Source organism: Amblyomma americanum, chromosome 2, assembly GCF_052857255.1.
Source record: "Amblyomma americanum isolate KBUSLIRL-KWMA chromosome 2, ASM5285725v1, whole genome shotgun sequence".
NCBI classification, from domain to species: domain Eukaryota; kingdom Metazoa; phylum Arthropoda; class Arachnida; order Ixodida; family Ixodidae; genus Amblyomma; species Amblyomma americanum.
In genome coordinates this window covers 195,285,379-195,309,188 of record NC_135498.1, presented here as the reverse complement: position 1 = coordinate 195,309,188, position 23,810 = coordinate 195,285,379, and the positions used below count along the sequence as shown (strand labels likewise).

Below are 23,810 nucleotides of genomic sequence, written 5' to 3'. Positions count from 1 at the left end.
TTCCGTCGTGCTCCACTCGCTCTTGTTTGTCTTCTGTGTGGTACTAATCCAGAGGATCAGACCCTGGCTAAATCATCTAGTGTATGTCTGAGAAGTTGCCATAGGGCGAGCGTTCCGTCGCGCTGCACTCACTCTTTGTTGTATTCTATGTGGTACTAATCCATAGAATCAGACCCTGGCTAATTCGCCTAGTGTGTCTGAAAAGCTGATCTAGGGAGAGCGTTCCGTCGCGCGCCACTGGTTTTTCGTATTCTTCTATGTGGTACCAATGCAGAGGATGAGAGCCTATCTAAATCGCCTAGTGTATGTCTGAGAAGCTGGCCTAGGGCGAGCGTTCCTCGCGCTCCACACGCTATTCGTTGTCTTTAATGTGGCACTGATCCAGAGGATCACAGCCTGGCTAAATCGCCTAGAGTATGTCTGAGTAGCTGGCCTATGACGAGCGTTCCGTCGCGCCCCACAGGGTCTTCGTTGTCTTTAATGTGGTACTAATCCAGAGGATCAGAGCTTAGCTAAATCTTGTAGTGTATGTCTGATAAGCTGGCCTAGGGCGAGCGTTCCTCGCGCTGCACACGATCTTCGTTGTCTACAATGTGATACTAATCCAGAGGATCAGAGCGTAGCTAAATCGGCTAGTGTATGTCTGAGAAGCTGGCCTACGACGAGCGTTCCGTCGGGCTCCACAGGCTCTTCGTTGTTTTTAATGTGGTACTAATCCAGACGATCAGAGCCTAGGTAAATCTTCTAGTGTATGTCTGATAAGCTGGCCTAGGTTGAGCGTTCCTCGCGCTCCACACGCTCTTCGTTGTCTTTAATGTGGCACTGATCCAGAGGATCACAGCCTGGCTAAATCGCCTAGAGTATGTCTGAGTAGCTGGCCTATGACGAGCGTTCCGTCGCGCCCCACAGGCTCTTCTTTGTCTTTATTGTGGTACTAATCCAGAGGATCAGAGCTTAGCTAAATCTTCTAGTGTATGTCTGATAAGCTGGCCTAGGGCGAGCGTTCCTCGCGCTCCACACGCTCTTCGTTGTCTTCAATGCGATACTAATCCAGAGGATCACAGCCTGGCTAAATCGCCTAGTGTAAGTCTGAGAAGCTGGCCTACGACGAGCGTTCCGTCGCGCTCCACAGGCTCTTCGTTGTCTTTAATGTGGTACTGATCCAGAGGATCACAGCCTCGCTAAATCGCCTAGTGTATGTCTGAGAAGCTGGCCCAGGGCGAGCGTTCCGTCGCGCTCCACATGCTCTTCTTTGTCTTCAATGTGGTACTAATCCAGAGGATCACAGCCTGGCTAAATCGCTTAGTGTATGTCTGAGGAGCTGGCCTATGGCGAGCGTTCGGTCGCGCTCCAAACGCTCTTCGTTGTCTTCAATTTGGTACTAATCCAGAGGATCACAGCCTAGCTAAATCTTCTAGTGTATGTCTGATAAGCTGGCGTAGGGCGAGCGTTCCGTCGCGCTGCACTCACTCTTTGTTGTTTTCTATGTGGTACTAATCCAGAGGATCAGACCCTGTCTAATTCGCCTAGTGTATATCTGAGAAGCTGCCCTAGGGCGACTGTTCCGTCGCGCACCACTGGTTCTTCCTATACTTCTATGGGGTACTAATCCAGAGGATCAGACCCTGGCTAATTCGCCTAGTGTAGATCTGAGAAGCTGCCCTAGGGCGAGCGTTCCTTCGCGCGCCTCTGGCTCTTCGTATTCTTCTATGTGCTACTAATCCAGAGGATCAGAGCCTAGCTAAATCTTCTAGTGTATGTCTGGTAAGCTGGCCTATGGCGAGCGTTCCTCGCGCTCCACACGCTCTTCGTTGTCTTCAATGTGATACTAATCCACAGGATCAGAGCCTAGCTAAATCGCCTAGTGTATGCCTGAGAAGCTGGCCTAACGCGAGCGTTCCGTCGCGCTCCGCACGCTCTTCGTTGTCTTCAATGTGGTAATAATCCAGGAGGATCACAGCCTGGCTAAATCGCCTAGTGTATGTCTGAGAAACTGGTCTACGACGAGCGTTCCGTCGCGCTCCACGGGCTCATCGTTGACTTTAATGTGGTGCTGATCCAGAGGATCACAGTCTGGCTAAATTGCCTAGTGTATGTCTGAGGAGCTGGCCTAGGGCGAGGGTGCCGTCACGCTCCACAGGCTCTTCGTTGTTTTTAATGTGGTACTAATCCAGACGATCAGAGCCTAGGTAAATCTTCTAGTGTATGTCTGATAAGCTGGCCTAGGTTGAGCGTTCCTCGCGCTCCACACGCTCTTCGTTGTCTTTAATGTGGCACTGATCCAGAGGATCACAGCCTGGCTAAATCGCATAGTGTAAGTCTGAGAAGCTTGCCTACGACGAGCGTTCCGTCGCGCTCCACAGGCTCTTCGTTGTCTTTAATGTGGTACTGATCCAGAGGATCACAGCCTTGCTAAATCGCCTAGTGTATGTCTGAGAAGCTGGCCCAGGGCGAGCGTTCCGTCGCGCTCCACATGCTCTTCTTTGTTTTCAATGTGGTACTAATCCAGAGGATCACAGCCTGACTAAATCGCTTAGTGTATGTCTGAGGAGCTGGCCTATGGCGAGCGTTCGGTTGCGCTCCAAACGCTCTTCGTTGTCTTCAATTTGGTACTAATCCAGAGGATCACAGCCTAGCTAAATCTTCTAGTGTATGTCTGATAAGCTGGCGTAGGGCGAGCGTTCCGTCGCGCTGCACTCACTCTTTGTTGTTTTCTATGTGGTACTAATCCAGAGGATCAGACCCTGTCTAATTCGCCTAGTGTATATCTGAGAATCTGCCCTAGGGCGACTGTTCCGTCGCGCACCACTGGTTCTTCCTATACTTCTATGGGGTACTAATCCAGAGGATCAGACCCTGGCTAATTCGCCTAGTGTAGATCTGAGAAGCTGCCCTAGGGCGAGCGTTCCTTCGCGCGCCTCTGGCTCTTCGTATTCTTCTATGTGCTACTAATCCAGAGGATCAGAGCCTAGCTAAATCTTCTAGTGTATGTCTTGGTAAGCTGGCCTATGGCGAGCGTTCCTCGCGCTCCACACGCTCTTCGTTGTCTTCAATGTGATACTAATCCACAGGATCAGAGCCTAGCTAAATCGCCTAGTGTATGCCTGAGAAGCTGGCCTAACGCGAGCGTTCCGTCGCGCTCCGCACGCTCTTCGTTGTCTTCAATGTGGTAATAATCCAGGAGGATCACAGCCTGGCTAAATCGCCTAGTGTATGTCTGAGAAACTGGTCTACGACGAGCGTTCCGTCGCGCTCCACGGGCTCATCGTTGTCTTTAATGTGGTGCTGATCCAGAGGATCACAGTCTGGCTAAATTGCCTAGTGTATGTCTGAGGAGCTGGCCTAGGGCGAGGGTGCCGTCACGCTCCACATGCTCTTCGTTGTCTTTAATGTGGTACTCATCCAGAGGATCACAGCCTGGCTAAGTCGCTTAGTGTATGTCTGAGGAGCTGGCCTAGGGCGAGCGTTCGGTCGCGCTCCACACGTTCTTCGTTGTCTTCAATGTGGTACTAATCCAGAGGATTACAGCCTGGCTAAATCGCCTAGTGTATGTCTGAGAAGCTGGCCGAGGACGAGCGTTCCGTCGCGCTCCACACGCTTTTCATTGTCTTCAATGAGGTACTAATCCAGAGGATCACCGCCTGGCTAAATCGCCCAGTGTATGTCTGAGAAGCTGGCCTAGGGCGAGCGTTCCGTCGTGCTCCACACGCTCTTCATTGTCTTCAATGAGGTACTAATCCAGAGGATCACAGCCTGGCTAAATTGCTTAGTGTATGTCTCAGGAGCTGGCCTAGGGCGAGCGTTCCGTCGCGCTCCACACGCTCTTCATTGTCTTTAATGTGGTACTGATCCAGAGAATCACAGCCTGGCTAAATCGCTTAGTGTATGTATGAGAAGCTGGCCTAGGGCGAGCGTTCCGTCGCGCTCCACACGCTTTTCGTTGACTTCAATGCGGTACTAATGTAGAGGATCAGAGCCTGGCTAAATCGCCTTGTGTATGTCTGAGAAGCTGGCCTAGGGCGAGCGTTCCGTCGCACTCCACACGCTCTTCGTTGACTTCAATGTGGTACTAATCTAGAGGAACAGAACATGGCTAAATCGCCTAGTGTATGTCTGAGAAGCAGGCCTAGGGCGAGCGTTCCGTCGCGCTCCACACGCTCTTCGTTGACTTCAATGTGGTTCTAATCCAAAGGATCAGAGCCTGGCTAAATCGCTTAGTGTATGTCTGAGAAGGTGGCCTAGGGCGAGCGTTCCGTCGCGCTCCGCACGCTCTTCGTTGACTTCAATGTGGTACTAATCCAGAGGACCAGAGCCTGGCTAAAGCGCCTAGTGTATGTCTGAGAAGCTGGCCTAGGACGAGTGTTCCGTCGCGCTCCACACGCTCTTCGTGTTGTTCTATGTGGCACCAATCCAGAGGATCACAGCATAGCAAAATCGTCTAGTGTATGTCTGAGAAGGTGGCCTAGAGCGAGCGTTCCGTCGTGCTCCACTCGCTCTTCGTTGTCTTCCATGTGGTACTAATCCAGATGATCAGAACCTAGATTAATCGCCTAGTGTATATCTGAGAAGCTGGCCTAGGGCAAGCGTTCTGTCCCGGGGAACTCCTCGCTCATCGTTGTGTTCTGTGTGGCACTAATCCAGAGGATCACAGTCTAGCGAAATTGTCCAGGGTATGTCTTAGAAGCTGGCCTAGGGTGACGGTTCCGTCCCGCGTCACTCCTCGCTACTCGTTGTCGTCTTTGTGGCCGCAGTCCAGATGGTCACAGCCTAGCAAAATCGTCTAGTGTATAGACACGACAGGATAACGATGACAGTGATGGTTATGCATCTAGGTTCATACTATATGCGAAGTTAGCCTTTCGGTTTCTAATAAACAGTTGGAAGTCTGCGCCTGTGTGTTCGTGTTTGTTGCTGTTCTCCTGTCGTGTCTAATTCGCGCAGTACTGATGTTTTTTCTCCAATGAATAACTAGCCCGGAAGAACGTTCTACTGCATCTAGTGTATGTCTAAAAGGCTGGCATAGGGCGAGCGTTTAGCCCAGCGGCACTCGTCTCCACGCTCTTGGTTGCCATCTATGTGGCACTAATCCAGATGATATAGCGTAGCAAATTCGTCTAATGTGTGTCAGAGAAGCTGACATACGGCGAGCTTTCCGTTTGCGGCTCTACTCGCTCGTTGTTGTCTTGCTTGTGGTACTAGACCACAGGATCACAGCCTAGTAAAATCGGCTAGTGTATGTCTGAGAAGCTGGCCTAGGGCGATCGTTCCGTCCCGCGTCACTTCTTGCTCCTCGTTGTCGTCTGTGTGGCACCAATCCATATTATGACATCCTAGCAAAATCGTCTAGCTTATGTCTGAGAAGCTAACAAAAGTTGAGCGTTTCGCCACGCGGCACTCGTCTTCTCGCTCTAGGTTGCCTTTTATGTGGCACTGATCCAGAAGATTACAGCCTAGCAAAATCGTCTAGTGCATTTGACACGACAGGAGAACATTGACAGTGATGGTTATGCACCTAGGTTCATACCATTTCTAGCGTTTGCCTTTTGGTTTCTAATAAACAGTTGGAAGTCTGCGCCTGTGTTGTCGTGTTTGTTCCTGTTCTCCTGTCGTGTCTCATTCGCGCAGTATTGACGTTTTTTCCCCATTGAATAACTAGCCCGGAAGAACGTTCTACATCGTCTAGTGTATGCATAAAAAGCTGGCATAAGGTGAGCGTTTAGCCCCGCGGCACTCGTCTCCACGCTCTTCGTTGCCATCTATGTGGCACTAATCCAGATGATCACAGCCTAGCAAATTCGTCTAGTGTGTGTCACAGAAGCTGGCATAGGGCGAGCTTTCCGTTTCCGGCGCTACTCGCTCGTTGTTGTCTTGCATGTGGTACTAGTTCATGGTGGGTGGAACAGCGCGAACAGACGATAGACGAGAAGAGAAGACACAGACAAGCGCTGACTCGCAACTAATGTCTTTATTAAGAACAGCATACATTTTATATTAAAAAAACACGTGATATATCAGGCACATAGCAATTGCATGGGCACTTTTCAATGGTTACCTCGCTGAATTCAATGGTTACATCATGAATTATCTAAAAAAGAAACCTCCTTATCAACAAGAGTCAAGGAAGGCTGGCTCACACACTCCGCTTGTCTTTTCCGAATGAAATATGCCTCCATTATTTCCCTGGTTGTTTTTTCTTTATTGCGAAACAAAATCTTTGTTTTGTGACCAGGGGGCGGTATTTTTCCTTTTTCTCCTGTTTCCCGCACTCTCGGCTGTGATCTTTCAGATGGGAATAACTTGAATCCGAGAGCGAATTCAAGTTTTCCCGCAACCGAATATTAATGCAACGGCCGGTTTGGCCTACGTAAACTTTCTTGCAAGAGAGTGGAAGCTCATAAACGACTGAACATGCGCAATCGACCAACCGTGACCTGTGCGCCACTTGGCAATGGAACGGGCTAGCTTTTTTTATATGTTCATGGCGATGCTAATGGCTCGGCATAGCCCACTCAACTTATACGGCGCCGAAAAAACAATGTCTACTTCGAAACGACCAGCCACATTTTTCAAATTTTGCGCTATCTTGTGTGCATATGGAATAACAGCTAGATTCTTATGTGACCTTTCATTTTTTGGTTTCACAAATTCTGCCCTTACCAATCGCAAATGTTTTTCACATGTTGATGAAATAACGATGTCTGGTAAACCTGCGCTTTTTAGCTTACGTTACTGTGACAGCACACTATCTGTAACGCAATGGTGACATGAATGCTGAAGGCTAGAGCGAATGCAAGACATAGCAATTCCATTTTTTACAATCTTCGAGTGCCCGGATGAATAGTTTAAAACAGGTTTTTGGGACCTTGGTGAACACTCCCAACACACGTGGTCATTTTTTAACAACAATTTAAGGCTTAAAAACTGGAGAGCATCGTTTGATGGAACCTCAAAAGTGAATGACAACCCCTTAGCATTCTCGCGAAAGAGCTTCAATATGCCCACTAGCCTCCTGCTGAAGTTTTCTTTCTCAACCAGCACCAGAAAATCGTCTACAAATCTGAAAATGCGTATCGCCAGTCCTTCGATGTGTTTGTTAATAGCTCTATTAACTTGACCTAGGAAAATATTGCTTAATGTGGGCGCCACCTTCGATCCAATACATATTCCCTTTTTTGGACATACACTTCATCTCGCCACCCAACGTATGTGGACTTTAAATAAAACGACAATATTTCAAGAAAGGTCTCGACAGATACCCCGCATTGAGCCATAAAACGCACTTCATCATTTTATGCAGCGATGCACTTTTTTTACTGCTTTCAACATTCCTTTTTGAGGCAGAGAATAATATACGTCTTCAATGTCGACACTGAAGCCTGAACACAATCCCGGATTGCTAAGCATTAGGAACTGGGTCAGTCTATCTGTCTTATCAGCCACAAATGGATCGTTCACAGTCAACCTTGAAAGATGCTTTTGCAAGTAACTTGATACAGAGTATTGCCAAGTGCCTGCTTCAGAAACGATGGCTCTGAAAGGAATGTTGCTTTTTTGAGTTTTTGCAGAGAAAAACAAATCTAACTTATCACCTTTCATTTTCAGTGTATGTTTTTTCAGTGTTTTGTTTTTCTCTGAAAAACTCATAAAAGCAACATTCCTTTCAGAGCCATCGTTTCAGAAGAATGCACTTGCCAATAGTCTGTATCAAGTTACTTGCAAAAACATCTTTCAAAGTTGACTGTGAACGATTCATTTGTGGTTGATACGACACATAGGTTGACCCACTTCCTAAAGCTTAGCAATCCGGGATTGTGTTCAGGAGTCAGTGTCCACATTGAAGACCTATATTATTCTCTGCCTCAGAAAGGAAAGTTGAATGCAGTAAAAAAGTGCATCGCTGAAGAAAATGATGGAGTGCGTTTTATGGCTCAATGCGGGGTATCTGTCGAGACCTTTCTTGAAATATTGTCGTTTTATTTAAAGTCCACATACGTTGGGTGGCGAGATGAAGTGTATGTCCAAAAAAGGGAATATGTATTGGATCGAAGGTGGCGCCCACATTAAGCAATATTTTCCTAGGTCAAGTTAATAGAGCTATTAACAAACACATCGATGGACTGGCGATACGCATTTCCAGATTTGTAGACGATTTTCTGGTACTGGTTGAGAAAGAAAACTTCAGCAGGAGGCTAGTGGACATATTGAAGCTCTTTCGCGAGAATGCTAAGGGGTTGTCATTCACTTTTGAGGTTCCATCAAACGATGCTCCCTAGTTTTTAAGCTTCAAATTGTTTTTCAAAAATGACCACGTGTGTAGGGAGTATTCACCAAGGTCTCAGAAACCTGATTTAAACTATTCATCCGGGAACTCGAAGATTGTAAAAAATGGAATTGCTATGTCTTGCATTCGCTCTAGCCTTCAGCATTCATGTCACCATTACTTTACAGATAGTGTGCTGTCACAGTAACGTAGGCTAAAAAGCGCAGGTTTCCAGACATTGTTATTTCATCAACTTGTGAAAAACTTTTGCGATTGGTAAGGGCAGAATTTGTGAAACCAAAAAATGATAGGTCACATAAGACTCTAGCTGTTATTCCATATGCACACAAGATAGCGCACAATTTGAAAAATGTGGCTGGTCGTTTCGAAGTAGACGTTGTTTTTTCGGCGCCGTATAAGTTGAGTGGGCTATGCCGAGCCATTAGCAATCGCCACGAACATATAGAAAGCGCTTCGTCTTAATAAAAACATTAGTTGCGAGTCAACGCTTGTCTGTGTCTTCTCTTCTCGTCTATCGTCTGTGCGCGCTGTTCCACACACCATGAACTGTTACCAACTAGCCCAACTTCCCATCCTTCTTATGTGGTACTAGACGACAGGATCACAGCCTAGTAAAATCGTCTAGTGTATGTCTGAGAAGCTCGCCTAGCGCGACAATTCCTTCTCGTGACACTTCTGGCTGTTTGCTATCTTCATGTGGGAATAATCCAGAGGACCACAGCATTGCAAAATCATATAATGTTATTCTGAAAACCTGGCCTAGTGCAATAATTACTTCTACTGGCACTTCTCGCTTTTCGTTGTATTGCAAGCGGTAATAATCCAGAGGAGCGCATCCTTGCAAAGTCGTCTAGCGTATGTATGAGAAGCTGGCCTATCCCAAGCTTTCTGCCACACGACACTCCTCGCTCTTCATTGAGTTGCATATTGTGCTAATACTCTAGATCACCGATTAGCAAAATCGTCTTGTGTGTGTCTGAGACGCTGGTCTATGGCAAGCGTTCCGCTGCGCTGCACTTCTCGCTTTTCGTTGTCTTGCATGTGGTACTGTTCCACACAATCACAGCCCAGCAAAGTCACCTAGTGTATGTCTGAGGTTCTGGCGTAGGGCCACCGTTCCGTCATAAGCACTTGTCGCTCTTCGTTGTCTTGCATGAGGCACTAATACAGAGGATCGCAGCCTAGTAAAATTGTCTAGTGTATGTCTGAGAAGCTGGCCTAGTGCGACCGTTCCATCCTAAGCACTCATTGCTTTTTGTTGTCTTGCATGTGGTACTAATCCACAGGATCACATCTTAGCAAAATCATCTAGTGTATGTCTGATAAGCTGGTCTAGGGCGACTTTTCCATCCTAGGCAATCCTGGCTCTTCGTTGTCTTGTACGAGGCACTAATCCAGAAGATCGCAGCCTAGAAAAATTGCCTAGTGTATGTCTGCGAAGCTGGCCTAGAGCAACCGTTCCGTCCCGCAGCACTCCTCGCTATTGGTTGTCTTGCATGCGGTACAAATTCAGAGGAGCACAGCATCATAAAATCCTGTAGTGCATGTCTGGGAAGCTGGCCAAGCGCAAACGTTCCGCCCCGCGGCACCCCTCGCTCATCGTTGTTTTACATGTGGTAATAATCCACTGAATAACAGCCTAGCAAAATGGTCTATTACATGTCTGAGAAGCTGGCCTGGCGAAAGCTTTCCGCCCCGTGGCACTCCTCGCTCAGTCTCTCTGTCGTGCACTGGAGCATCTCGATCTGGGCCCACTGACGGAAACGAAGATTCTCGCCCACTGGCCGCGGTGGTCATCGGCGGTAAAAGCGTCCAAGGCACTGCTCAGCTTTTTGAAGACTTGTGGCCTGCACGATAGGCTCTGAGTTTACTGAACACTGTGACTACATAGTGACTTTAATTTCCTGCAACTGTCTTTTCTCCTTTACCTTTTTCTCCCCTCACACCTTTTCCCCCGTGCAGGGTAGCAAACCGGCTATTCAGCTGGTTAACCGCCCTGCCTTTCCTCCTCCTCCTTTTCCTCCTCCTCCTCGTCGTCTAGCATGGGGATCTAATCCAGAGGATCCCAGCCTAGCAAAATCGTCTCGTGTATGTCTGGAAAGCTGGCCTAGCGCAAACGTTCTGACCGCCGGCACTCCTCGCTCTTTGCTTTCTTCTATGTGACTACACTCCAGAGGGTGACAGCCTAGGAAAATCATGTTGTATATGTCTGAGGTGGTGGCCTATGGCGAGCGTTCCGTCCCACGGCGCTGCTCGCTCTTCGTTGCCTTCTATATGGGAATAATCCAGAGTATCACAGCCGAGCAGATTCGTCTAGTGTATGTTTCAGAAGATGGCCTAGGACGAGCTTTCCGTGAAGCGGCACTCCTCGCTCTTCGTTGTGTAAGGCAGGCCTTCGGCTTTGGAATCTTCAGAGGCTGGCGCTGAATGAAGACGATGAGAAACGCCGAACGCTCCGAAGCTCGAGCGCCGAACGCTCCGTCCCTGGTGCGTGCTCTGGACTGGCGGCTGCCTCTGGTCTGTGCCTGGACTGTACTGCTGGTTGTTGGCGACGCTGTGCTTTGCAAGACGTTCCTTATTAGAAGTGGTGGAAGTGCCAACGATCCCCTCGCCGTGGAGCTTGGCACCCGCGCATTGCCTACCACCTCTGCAATGCCTGAGACCGTCCCCCAAACCGCTTCACCGCTTCCATCGGCTGTTTTCTGATCCGGCGCCGCGCGGCAGTATGACCCGGCAGTCTTCAGCGGCGCAGATGACTCGGATGTGGAGGATTGGTTGGCCTCCTATGAACACGTAAGAGCATACCATAAGTGGGACGATAGCGTCAAGCTTACCAACGCTATCTTTTATTTGAGCGACGTAGCCAATCTCTGCTTTCGAAACCACGAGGCTGACATCTCAACCTGCGCAGCTCTAAAAACCAGTCTAACAGAACACTTTCGTCCTCCCGCAGTGCGAAAGCTACGCGCCGAGCAACGTTTGCGAAGTCGGGCCCAGCAAACGGGTGAAAACTTCATCAGTTATATAGAAAATGTCGTCGACCTCTGCTAGCGTGGCAACCCTTCTGTGAGCGAAGCCGACAAGATCAGACATATTATGAAAGGCATGACGATGATGCATTCCAGATGCTGGTCGCCAAAGATCCCCAGACTGTTTACGGTGTCATCGGCTACTGCCAAAGCTTCGATGAGCTGCGCAAACAGCGCCTTTCTACCCGGCGTACAGGCTTTAAGGATGCCACACTTTCCAGCTTGGCTCTCCCAGGGGATGGTGCTCTGGTTCAACAGTCGCTCCTCCAGCGCATCCAGCAGTTTTTACGTGAGGAAGTCGCATGCCAGCTATCTTTGTCTACCTCCCCGAGTACGCCTGCGCCGACGCTCACTCCCAACTTACAGCGTGTAATCGAGGAGCAGATCGCTGAAGTCCTGCCACCTCCGCCTCCGCCGCCCCTGATCGCGGTTCCTCTAACGTACGCCGATGCCGTGGTGCGGTCGCGGCCCACACCTGCTGCTCCTGTCTACAGGCCACCTACCCGGCAGTTAGAACTCCAGCGATCTGCGACCCCACCTTACCGTCCGGTTGCCCGCCCCCGATCGCAGCCGCAGCCTCTCAACCCCTGACGTACACAAGACACCCGCCCTATTTGCTACGCCTGTGGTGTCGCTGGCCACGTGGCTCGTTGGTGTCACAGTCGTGACCGCCGTCCCTACGATTATAGGTGTGAGCCGGCGTAGTACCTTCCGCCATCGCGCTCGCCTGCGTCACTCGAGTTGCCTCCGGATTCTTCTTCTCTCAGGTACCATTCCCGCTCCCGCCGCTCGCCGTTCCCGTTCCCCGATGCTCCACCGCCAACCCGCCGTCCACGCGGAAAACTAACGGCCGCAGTTCCGGAGGAAAGAACTGCGTCACCAGCGATTCACTCAAGACCTCTTTCTGTGCCTCCCAATACTATTACCGTGTTCGTTGAGGGAGTCGCCGTCGAAGCACTTGTTGACACTAGCGCAGCTGTTTCCGTTCTCAGTCACACCCTCTGTCGCAGACTCAAAAAAGTGACGACTCCCCTTCCTGCCGTTTCTCTCAACACCGCCAGCGCTCAGGACATTCGACCGTTAGCCGCCTGCGCCGTCCGCCTGCTCATGGAGAACGTTCCTAGCACAATCGAATTGATCGTCCTCGCCCGCTCCTCTCACAACGTTATCCTTGGTTCGGACTTCCTCTCCTCACATCACGCTGTCATTGACTGCGCCCGTGCTCAGCTTGACTTGTCGCCCTACAGTGGCGCTCCCTTGGAAGTACCCGGTGCTGCTGCCACTACTGTGGTCGTCTCAGAGGACACAGACGTTCCGCCTTTCCTTCAGTGCTGGTGTCTCTTTCTTGTGCTGCTCTCTCAGAAACAACTGTCACTTATACCCCCTCTTTAAGATGCGCTGACCAGAAGTCTGTTTTGCTGCCTCATGCCGTGCTGAATATTGTTCGTGGCTCCAGCGTTATTTATGTGGCCAACCCGTTCTCCTGCCCTACCACTTTACTCCGTGGCTTGGTAGTTTTGCCTTTCTCGATCCCGCCTCAACATACCCTCTCCTCGATAGCACCGCCGGCCTTCACGTCAGCGCCATTACGCCTGTTCTCATCACCAGTCAGTCTTCTGTCGATATTTTTCACCGTTCGGTCGACGCTGCCCAGACGTCTACCCAACGAGGCCAGCTTGTCGCCGTTCTGCACCGTTTTCAAGCTTCGTTTGAATACCAGCAACCTTCCTTGGGTCGCACCACCACTGTTATCCACTGTATTGACACTGGAACCCCATGCCCCTTTGCGCCAACGTCCGTACCGCGTGTCAGCCGCTGAGCGCCGCCTAATTGACGAGCAGGTGACCGACATGCTCAAGCGCCACGTGATACCGCCGTCGCACAGCCTGTGGGCATCGCCAGTGGTCAAGAAAAAAGACGGTTCCATCCTGTTCTGCGTGGACTACCGTCGTCTGAACAAGATTAGACGCAAGGACGTTTACCCTCTCCCCCGTATCGACGATGCCCTCGACTGCCTGCAGGGTACTGAGTTCTTATCTTCATTGGACTTGCGCTCCGGTTACTGGCAGGTGCCGATGCGGAGGCCGATCGCCAAAAAACTGCATTCGTCACACCTGACGGGCTCTATGAATTTTGTCATGCCCTTCGGCCTCTGCAATGCACTCGCCGCATTCGAGCGCATGATGGACAACATACTCCGAGGGCTGAAATGGCACACATGCCTTTGTTATCTAGATGACGTTGTGATCTTTTCTCCGGACTTTTCGTCTCACCTCCAGAGCCTCGAGACTGTTCTTCGCTGCCTGGCCGACGCTGGCCTCCAACTCAATTTGAAAAAGTGCCGCTTCGGAGCTCCGCAGCTCACTATTCTCGGACATGTCGTGTCGATGGATTGCGTTCTCCTGGACCTGGCCAAGTTGCGAGCTGTGGCCGAATTTCCGAAGCCAACTTCTGTAAAATACCTCCGCAGCTTCGTCGGCATCTGTTCCTACTTCCGCCGCTTTGTCCGCAATTTCGCTACTATCATCGACCCCCTCACCAGGCTCCTTTCCAGCCACGACCTTGCGGCCTGGTCGCCAGCCTGTGATAAAGTATTTAGGACACTCCGTCGCCTCTTGAACACTCCATCAATTCTTCCTCACTTGTAGCCTCGTTCTCCGATCGAACTCCACACCGATGCCAGCGGTGTCGGCGTCGGTGCCGTACTCGCTCAGCGCAAGCAAGGCTTCGACAAATACGTTGTCGCTTACGCTAGCCGGACACTCACAAAAGCTGAAGTGAACTATTCTGTAACCAAGAAGGAGTGTTTAGCCATCGGCGATTGTCAAATTTCGCCCCTACCTGTACGGGCGCCCTTTTGACATTGTCACTGATCACCACGCCCTCTGCTGGTTGTCCTCTTTGAAATATCTCTCTGGTCGACTGGCGCACTGGGCTCTGCGACTCCAAGAGTACGACATTCGTGTTATCTATTGTTCCGGCCGCAAACATGCTGATGCTGATGCCCTCTCACGTTCGCCTGTACCATAAGAGGCATGCCTTGTATATCCGCCTTGCCTTCTTTGACGATTGTGTCCGGTGATATGGCTTCCGAGCAACGCAGAGACCTATGGATCACTTGCATCTTAGATTTCGTATCTGGCCAATCGTCGCGACCTCCTTCCCATGCTCTCCGTCGTCAGTCCCGCCATTTCGCCATCCGAGACGACGCTTCTTTACCGCCACAACTACCTCCCGGTTGGTCGCAAGTGGCTTCTCGTCATTTCGACACATCTGCGCTCTTTCATTTGCTCTTCCTACCATGATGATCCCCAGTGTGCCCATGCCGGATTCTTGAAGACCTTCACCCGTCTACGACAGCGGTACTCCTTGCGTGGGATGCCCGGTATGTACGCCAGTTCATTCAGTCCAGAACCGCATGCTAGCGACGAAAACATTCACCTCGCCGATCCGCCGCTCCTATGCAGCCGCTGCCTTGCCCAGCGCAGCCCTTCGAGCGTGTTGGCGTCGACCTCTACGGCCTTCATCCCAGCACATCAACCGGCAACCGCTGGATCATTGTTGCCATCGACCATCTTACACGCTACGCTGAAACGTCGCCTTTAACATCTGCTACAGCCCACGACATTGCATCCTTCATTCTCCATCGCATCATTCTTCGCCATGGTGCGCCCAAAGAGCTGCTGAGTGATAGAGGTCCGGCCTTCCTTTCTGAAGTTGTAGCTCTCCTTCAGGAATGCAACATCGTTCACCTCACCAGCTCCGCCTACAATCCCCAGACAAATGTGGCATGGTTGAGCGTTTTTACCGCACCCTCGGCGACATGCTGGTCATGTATGTTGCTTCCGACCATTGTAACTGGGACCGCGTTCTCGCTTTTGTCACATACGCTTATAACTCCGCTGCTTAAGTCACGACCGGATTCTCTCCGTACTTTCTCCTGTACGGGCGCGAGCCAAATCATTCTACCTTACCGCTCTGATGCTTCCGAATTTACAACTCTTTCTCAAGCCGCAACTTATGCCGAAGAATTCCGACAGCTTGCCCGGTCCTTCACTTCTCACGCCCAGCTGTAGTAGGAGAAAAGCACCCGTGATCCCCCTGCACTTCCTTCCGCTTACCCTCCTGGCTCTTTGATCTGGCTCCGGGTACCGTCCTCAGGTCCGGCCTTCCCTCCAATCTTGTTACCACGTACCAGGGACCCTACCGTATTCTCCAGCAGACATCCCCCGTCAATTACCTCATCGAACCTCTACGCCATCCCGTGATCATAGTCGCCGAGGCCCCGGCATTGTCCACAGGTCCCACCTTCAACCATACTACGATCCCGTCGTCGTCACATCGCCCTAGGGCCCCGGGATAGCGCCCTTTCGCCCGGGGGGAATTGTAAGACAGGCCTTCGGCTTTGGAATCTTCAGAGCCTGGCGCTTAATGAAGAAGACAAACAAGAAACGCCGAACGCTCCGAAGCTCGAGCGCCGAACGCTCCGTCCCTCGTGCGTGCTCTGGACTGACGGCTGCCTCTTGTCTGTGCCTGGACTGTACCGCTGGTTGTTCGCAACGTCTGCTTTGCAAGGCGTTCCTTATTACAGCTTTCTTGCGTGTTCTACCAATCCAGAGGATCACAGCCTAGCAAATTCTTCTAGTACATGTCTGAGAAACAGGCGTTCTGCCCCTCGGCACTTCTCGTTCTTCGTTGTTTTGCATATGGTACTAATCCAGATTATCATAGCCTAGCTAAATCGTCTACTGCATATCTGAGAAGCTGGCCTAGCGCGACCATTCCTTCGCGTGGCGCACCTCGCTCTTCGTTGTCTTGCATGTTGTACCAATCCAGAGGATCACAGCCTAGCTAATTCGTCTAGTATCTATCTGAGAAGCAGGCCTATCGACAGTGTTCCATCCCGAGGCACTCCTCGCTCTTCGTTGTCTTCTCTGTGGCAAGAATCCAGGACATCATAGCCTAGAAAATCGGGTAATGCAAGTCTGAGAACGTGGCCTAGGGTGAGCGTTCCGTCCCGCGCCGATGCTCGCTGTTCGTTGCTTCCATTGTGGGAACAATCCAGAGGACGACAGCCTAGCAAAATCGTCTAGTGCACGTCGGAATAGCTTGCCTAGCACGACCATTCCTTCGCGTGGCACTTCTCGCTCTTCGTTGTCTTCTATGTGGCACCAATGCAGAGGCTCACAGCCTAGAAAAACTGTATAGTGTAAGTCTGAGAAGATGGCCTATTACGAGCTTTCCATCCCGCGGCACTCCTCTCTATTTGTTTAGTAGGTGCTATTAATGCAGAGGATCACACCCTAACAAATTCGTCTACTGTATGTCTGAGAAGCTGGCCTATCGCAAGCGTACCCCTCCACCCCCGCACTCCTCGCTCTTCGTTGTCTTGCATGTGGCGCTAATCCAGATCACAGCCTAGCAAAATCGTCTAGTGCATGTCTGAAAAGATGGCCTAGCGGCAGCGTTTTGCCCGGCGGCGCTCCTCGCTCTTTGTTGTCTTCTACGTGGCAATAATTAAGAGGACCACAGCCTAGGATCATCGTCTAGTGTATGCCTTAAAAGCTGGTCTGGGGCGAGTGTTCGGTCCCGCGGCACTCCTCGTTCTTCGTTGTCATGCATTTTGTACTAATCCAGAGGATCACAGCCTTGCAATTTCGCCTACTGTATGTTTAAGAAGCAGGCCCTTTGCAAGCGTTCCGACAATCGGCACTTTTCGCTCTTCGTTGTTATACAAGTGGTACTAATACACAGGATAACAGCCTAGCAAAATCGTCTATTACATGTCAGAGAAGCTGGCCAAGCGCAAGCATTCCGGCCCGCGGCACTCCTCGCTCTTCGTAGTCTTCTATGTGCCACTAATCCAGAGGATCACAGCCTAGCAGAATCGTCTCATGTATGTCTGAGAAACTTGCTAGGACAAGTGTTCAATCCTGCGGCACTTCTTGCTCTTCTTTGCCTTCGATGTGGTACTAATCCAGAGTGTCACAACCGAGGAAAATTGTCTAGTGTACGTCTGATAAGCTAGCCTAGCGTGGGCATTCATTCCCGCAGCACTCCTCGTTCTTCGTTGTCTTTTATGTGGCCCTAAACTAGAGGGTCAAAGTGTATCAAAATCATTTTTTGTTAGTACGTCTGAGAAGCTGGCTACGGCGATTTTTCAACCCCGCGGGACTGCTTGCTCTTCGTTGTCTTCTGTGTGGTACTATTCCAGAGAATCACAGCCAAGCAAAATCGTGTAAACGTCTGAGAAGCTGGCCTAGTGCGAGCGTTCCGTCCTGCCGCACACCTCGCTCTTCGTTCTCTTCTATGTCGTACTAATCCAGGGGATCACAGCCTAACAGAATCGTGTAAGGCATGTCTGAGAACCTTGCAACGGCGAGTGTTGAATCCCGCGGCACTGCTTGCTATTCGTTGTCTTCTGTGTAGTAATATTTCAGAGAATCACAGCCAAGCAAAATCGTGTAAACGTCTGAGAAGCTGGCCTAGTGCGAGCGTTCCGTCCTGCCGCACAGCTCGCTCTTCGTTCTCTTCTATGTCCTACTAATCCAGAGGATCACAGCCTAACGGAATCGTGTAATGCATGTCTGAGAACCTTGCAACGGCGAGTGTTGAATCCCGCGGCACTGCTTGCTCTTCGTTGTCTTCTATGTGGTACTAATCCAGAGAATCACAGCCAAGCAAAAGCGTGTAAACGCCTGAGAAGCTGGCCTAGCGCGAGCGTTCCGTCCTTCCGCACTGCTCGCTCTTCGTTCTCTTCTATGTCGCACTAATCCAGAGGATCACAGCCTAGCAGAATCGTGTAATGCATGCATGAGAACCTTACTAGTGCGAGCGTTCCGTCCCGCCGCGCTGCTCGCTCTTCGTTGGCTTTTATGTGGTACTAATCCATAAAATCACAGCCTAGCAAAATCGTCTAGTGTACGTCTGAGAAGATGGCCTAGCGCGAGCGTTCCGTCCGGCCGCTCTGCTCGCTCTTCGTTCAATTCCATGTCGCGCTAATCCAGAGGATCGCAGCCTAACAGAATGCATGCATGAGAACCTTACTAGTACGAGCGTTGCGTCCCGCCGCGCTGCTCGCTCTTCGTTGTCTTTTATGCGGCACTAATCCATAAAATCACTGCCTAGCAAAATCGTCTACTGTACGTCTGAGAAGCTGGCCTAGCGCGAGCGTTCTGTCCTGCCGCACTGCTCGCTTTTTGTTCTCTTCGTTCTGTTCTTGGTTTCCGTGTGCTGCTAATATTGAATAACTTTATTCTATTGGTTATGTAACATTATATGTTCATTCCTGCTTGGGCCAAGCAGTGGCCTGCAGTATTATGAAATAAATAAATAAATGTCGCACTAGTCCACAGGATCACAGCCTAGCAGAATCGCGTAATGCATGTCTGAGAATCTTGTTAGGGCGAGTGTTCAACCCTGCGGCACTGCTTGCTCTTCGTTGTCTTCTATGTGGTACTAATCCAGAAAATCATTGCCCAGCAAAATCGTCTAGTGTACGTTGTTGTTGTTCTTTGCTTATCAAAAGATGGCACGTACTGACACTGGGGGATCGGCCAAGAATCGGGTGGCAATCTGTGAAGCTGGCCTAGCGCGAGCGTTCCGTCCCGCCGTGCTGCTCGCTCTTCGTTGTATCTTATGTGGTACTCAACCAGAAAATCACTGCCTAGCAAAATCGTCTACTGTACGTCTGAGAAGCTGGCCTAGCGCGAGCGTTCCGTCCCGCCACGCTGCTCGCTCTTCGTTGTCTTTTATGTGGTACTAATCCAGAATATCACTGCCTAGCAAAATCGTCCAGTGTACGTCAGAGAAACTGGCCTAGCGCGAGCATTCCGTCCCGCCGCGCTGCTCGCTCTTCGTTGTCTTTTATGTGGTACTAATCCAGAAAATCACTGCCTAGCAAAATCGTCTAGTGTACGTCTGAGAAGCTGGCCTAGCGCGAGCGTTCCGTTCCGCCGCGCTGCTCGCACTTCTTTGTCTTTTATGTGGTACTAATCCAGCAAATCACTGCCTAGCAAAATAGTCTAGTGTACATCTGCGAAGCGGCCTAGGGCGATCGTTCCGTCCCGCCGCGCTGCTCGCTCTTCGTTGTGTTTTATGTGGTACTAATCCAGAAAATCACTGCCTAGCAAAATTGTCTTGTCCACGTCTGAGAAGCTGGCCTAGCGCGAGCGTTCCGTCCCGCTGCGCTGCTCTCTCTTCGTTGTCTTATATGTGGTACTAATCCAGAAAATCACTGCCTAGCAAAATCGTCTAATGTACGTCTGAGAAGCTTGCTTAGCGCGAACGTTCCGTCCTGCCGCGCTGCTCGCTCTTCGTTGTCTTTTATGTGGTACTATCCCAGAAAATCACTGCCTAGCAAAATCGTCTTATGTACGTCTGAGAAGCTGGCCTAGCTCGAGCGTTCCGTCCCGCCGCGCTGTTCGCTCTTCATTGTCTTTTATGTGGTACTATTCCAGAAAATCACTGCCTAGCAAAATCGTCTAATGTACGTCTGAGAAGCTGGCCTAGCGCGAGCGTTCCGTCCCGTCGCGCTGCTCGCTCTGCGTTGTCTTTTATATGGTACAATTCCAGAAAATCACTGCCTAGCAAAATATTCATGTGTACGTCTGAAAAGCTGGCCTAGCGCGAGCGTTCCGTCCCGCCGCGCTCCTCGACCATCGTTGTCTTTTATGTGGTACTTTTTCCAGAAAATCACTGCCTAGCAAAATCGTCTAATGTACATCTTAGAAGATGGCCCAGCGCGAGCGTTCCGTCCTGCCGCGCTGCTCGCTCTTCGTTGTCGTTTGCGTGGTATTAATCCAGAAAATCACTGCCTAGCAAAATCGTCTAGTGTACATCTGAGAAGCTGGACTAGCGCGAGCATTCCGTCCCGCCGGGCTGCTCGCTCTTCGTTGTCTTTTATGTGGTACTATGCCAGAAAATCACTGCCCAGCAAAATCCTCTAATGTACATCTGAGAAGCTGGCCTAGCGCGAGCGTTCCGTCCCGCTGCGCTGCTCGCTCTTTGTCTTTTATGTGGTACTAATCCAGAAAATCAGTGCCTAGCAAAATCGTCTAATGCACATCTGAGAAACTGGCCTAGCACGAGCGTTCCGTCCCGCCGCGCTGCTCGATCTTCCTTGTCTTTTATGTGGTACTATGCCAGAAAATCACTGCCTAGCAAAATCCTCTAATGTACGTCTCAGAAGCTGGCCTTGCGTGAGCGTTGCGTCCCGCCGCGCTCCTCACTCTTGTTTGTCTTTTATGTGGTAATATTCCAGAAAATCACTGCCTAGCAAAATCTTCAAATGTACGTCTGACAAGCTGGCCTAGCGCGAGCGTTCTGTCTTGCCGCGCTGCTCGATCTTCGTTGTCTTTTATGTGGTACTATGCCAGAAAATCACTGCCCAGCAAAATCCTCTAATGTACATCTGAGAAGCTGGCCTAGCGCGAGCGTTCCGTCCCGCCGCGCTGCTCGCTCTTCGTTGTCTTTTGTGTGGTACTAATCCAGAAAATCACTGCCTAGCAAAATCGTCTAGTGTACGTCTGAGAAGCTGGCTTAGCGCGAGCGTTCCGTCCTGCCGCGCTGCTCGCTTTTCGTTGTATTTTATGTGGTACTAATCCAGAAAATCAGTGCCTAGCGAAATCGTCTAATGCACATCTGAGAAACTGGCCTAGCACGAGCGTTCCGTCCCGCCGCGCTGCTCGCTCTTCGTTCTTTAATGTGGTACTAATCCAGAAAACCATTGCCTAGCAAAATCGTCTAATGTACGTCTGAGAAGCTGGCCTAGCACGAGCGTTCCGTCCCGCCGCGCTACTCGCTCTTCGTTGTCTTTTATGTGGTACTATACCAGAAAATCACTGCCCAGAAAAATCGTCTAATGTACGTCTGAGAAGCTGGCCTAGCGCGAGCGTTCCGTCCCGCCACGCTGCTCGCTATTCGTTGTCTTTTATGTGGTACTATTCCAGAAAATCACGGCCTAGGAAAATCGTCTAATGTACGTCTGAGAAGCTGGCCTAGCGCGAGCGTTCCGTTCCGCCGCGCTGCTCGCTCTTCTTTGTCTTTTATGTGGTACTAATCCAGAAAATCACTGCCTAGCAAAATAGTCTAGTGTACATCTGCGAAGCGGCCTAGGGCGATCGTTCCGTCCCGCCACGCAGCTCGCTTTTCGTTGTCTTTTATGTGGTACTATTCCAGAAAATCGCTGCCTAGCAAAATCGTCTAGTGCGCGTCTGAGAAGCTGGCCTAGCGCGAGCGATCCGTCCTGCCGCGCTGCTTGCTCTTTGTCCTCTTCGATGTATCATTGCTTTCGAGGAAACAACAGCAGCTAATCTAGAGTATCACAGCCAAGCAATATCGTCTAGGGTATGTCCGAGAATCTGGCCTAGCGCGATTGCTCAGGAGGCACTGCCCGCCTATGGTCGTCTTCTACGTAGCACGAACCATTTCCTTTTGCTCTTAATTGAATGTAGTAAAAACATTCTCTCTAGATTTTTGTGTTTATGCGACAATTATTTAAGCACCTTCATCTTTGGTCTATGTTGAACGGATGACAGTGGCAAAGTATATACAGCCGCTTCAGCAGAATCAATAGATTTGTTTTTTGCGTCTGCTTCTTGTTTTTCTTGTTTAGAGGAAACAAACTTGTCCTTGAAACTTGGAAAACACACTGGCGCAAAAAAATTCACACACATACAATAGTCACGAGGAGACGACGGAAAGGCGTGGAGTGTGCGCGGCGGAGCACGTTTTTGCTTGCAAAGATAATAGTGCGACGCGATATGTCACCCCTTTGTAAGACACTAGTGAAAGTGGGCGTAGATTAAAACTGTTAATGTATGTGCTTTTCTCGTGCAATAAACAATAAAAATTGGCACCTGTCCATCATCCCGCCATCTTTATTCTGTGTGTGAATTTTCTGCGCCGGGGTATTTACTACGTTTCCAGATGCTAAACCAACAATCCCGGCAACAGGCTTTTCGGGACTTGCCCTTTTACGCAGTTTCGTCAGTTTATCTGGTGCTGACAAACAACATCTGCTCTATGTTTCTTTTTCCGATTTTTTAAACTTTCTTATCAAATACCTTTAAGCAATAATATAATTATACTCTGATTGACTTAATCACAAATTTTATAAGAATGAGAGACACTCCCTGTATGTTTTCTGTGGTTTCAGTGACTGTTGGCTGTTTTTGTCTCTACGTCAACCACATTTTCCAACCTTTGTCTCCTCACTTTCTTCATCAGATTACGTGAAATCGTTTCCACATAGGGAACCGCTTCTATTTACTTGCACTTCTCTTGCAGGGTTTGTACTCAAGGGTTTGTACTTCAGGACACTTTCGGCTACTCCCGCCAATATGTCTTCAGTATAAGCAGCTTGTGGAAACCAACTGACTTGCTCTTTGAAAACATTGTTCATGAAGTCTTCACACGAATTTTCCAGCGCCTTTCTGAAATACTTGATTACAGTGCCCATTATATCAGCTTTCATTGCGCCGAATGATTTGCAAGCAAAGATTTGTTTTTCCGCGGTGCATTGCTCCTCCATGTTTGTTTATCTTTTAATTTTTGTGCTAAATGTTACCATGCCTTGAATCGCGTTGTATTGCCCCTCTTGCCTGGGCCTACCACGGCTGGCAGTATTGAATAAACGATAAAAAAATGGGCCTCCTTTGAAGGCCAGCCTGATAACCAGGAAATGAATATTTGTTTTCTGGCACTTCATTCATTTCCTCGATATCAACCTAGTGTTTGAAAAAGTTATTTCACGCTACAAAGTACATAATACATTTGTAGGTTTGTCCTTATTCTTGGCCACATCTCTGTGTTTGCATTTCCCTGCCTGAAATGACCCTCAAATTAGGGCTAACTGCATCAGTAGGCGGATTAAACTAAAGAGCAAACTCATCCACTGACCTGGCGGTGACACTTCTACGTAGGTAGACTCCATTCGGGCCTTCTGCTGGGAGGCTTCGTAAGCGTAGATCTTGCGGTTGATCCTGCGCGGCCGTAAACCGTTAAGACAGTGCCCGGCCGCGGGACAAGGAGACTCTATGTTGCACCTGAGTGTTCACCCGAGTGCCTATCACACTCCGGGCAGCAGATGGACGACATTTCCACGGAAGGGCGGGTGCGAACTGACTGGCGAATTAATGAGTGAACTGTTTTTAAAGACGAAACTCCGATGCCATTTGTTTGGGGTGTTGGGTTTATATAGCAGGGACAAGCGAGGACCCCTTAATGCATGGCGATAAGTTTTGGGGGTCGAACAAAGCCTAACACTGCTTCCTAGATGCCCTTAACTTCGGCTCTAGTCAGTGACTGAAATTATGTCAGGGAAGCACAATGTTTTTTTCAACGAGATCATTGTGCCCCTATCAGAAGTGCGAGCAAAGCCGAACTATAGGTGTGAGAAACCAGCCCGGCATCATGAACTAATCACGCGCGCAACCTGTACACATTTCTTATTGTGCAAATAGATTGTGTATATCACCTCTCCCTCTATCTTCTCGTCC

At 49.9% G+C, this 23,810-nt stretch overlaps 1 protein-coding gene across 1 annotated transcript in view; it reads right to left on the bottom strand.

Annotated features, from left to right (window-relative positions):
• Positions 1-23,810, bottom strand: part of LOC144119395 (testis-specific serine/threonine-protein kinase 3-like) — a 984,587-nt gene that overhangs the window by 158,958 nt on the left and 801,819 nt on the right. Inside the window, exon 6 of the mRNA XM_077652021.1 lies at positions 23,212-23,294. Coding sequence (XP_077508147.1) covers positions 23,212-23,294 — 83 coding nt within the window. The remainder of the gene's footprint in view (positions 1-23,211; positions 23,295-23,810) is intronic.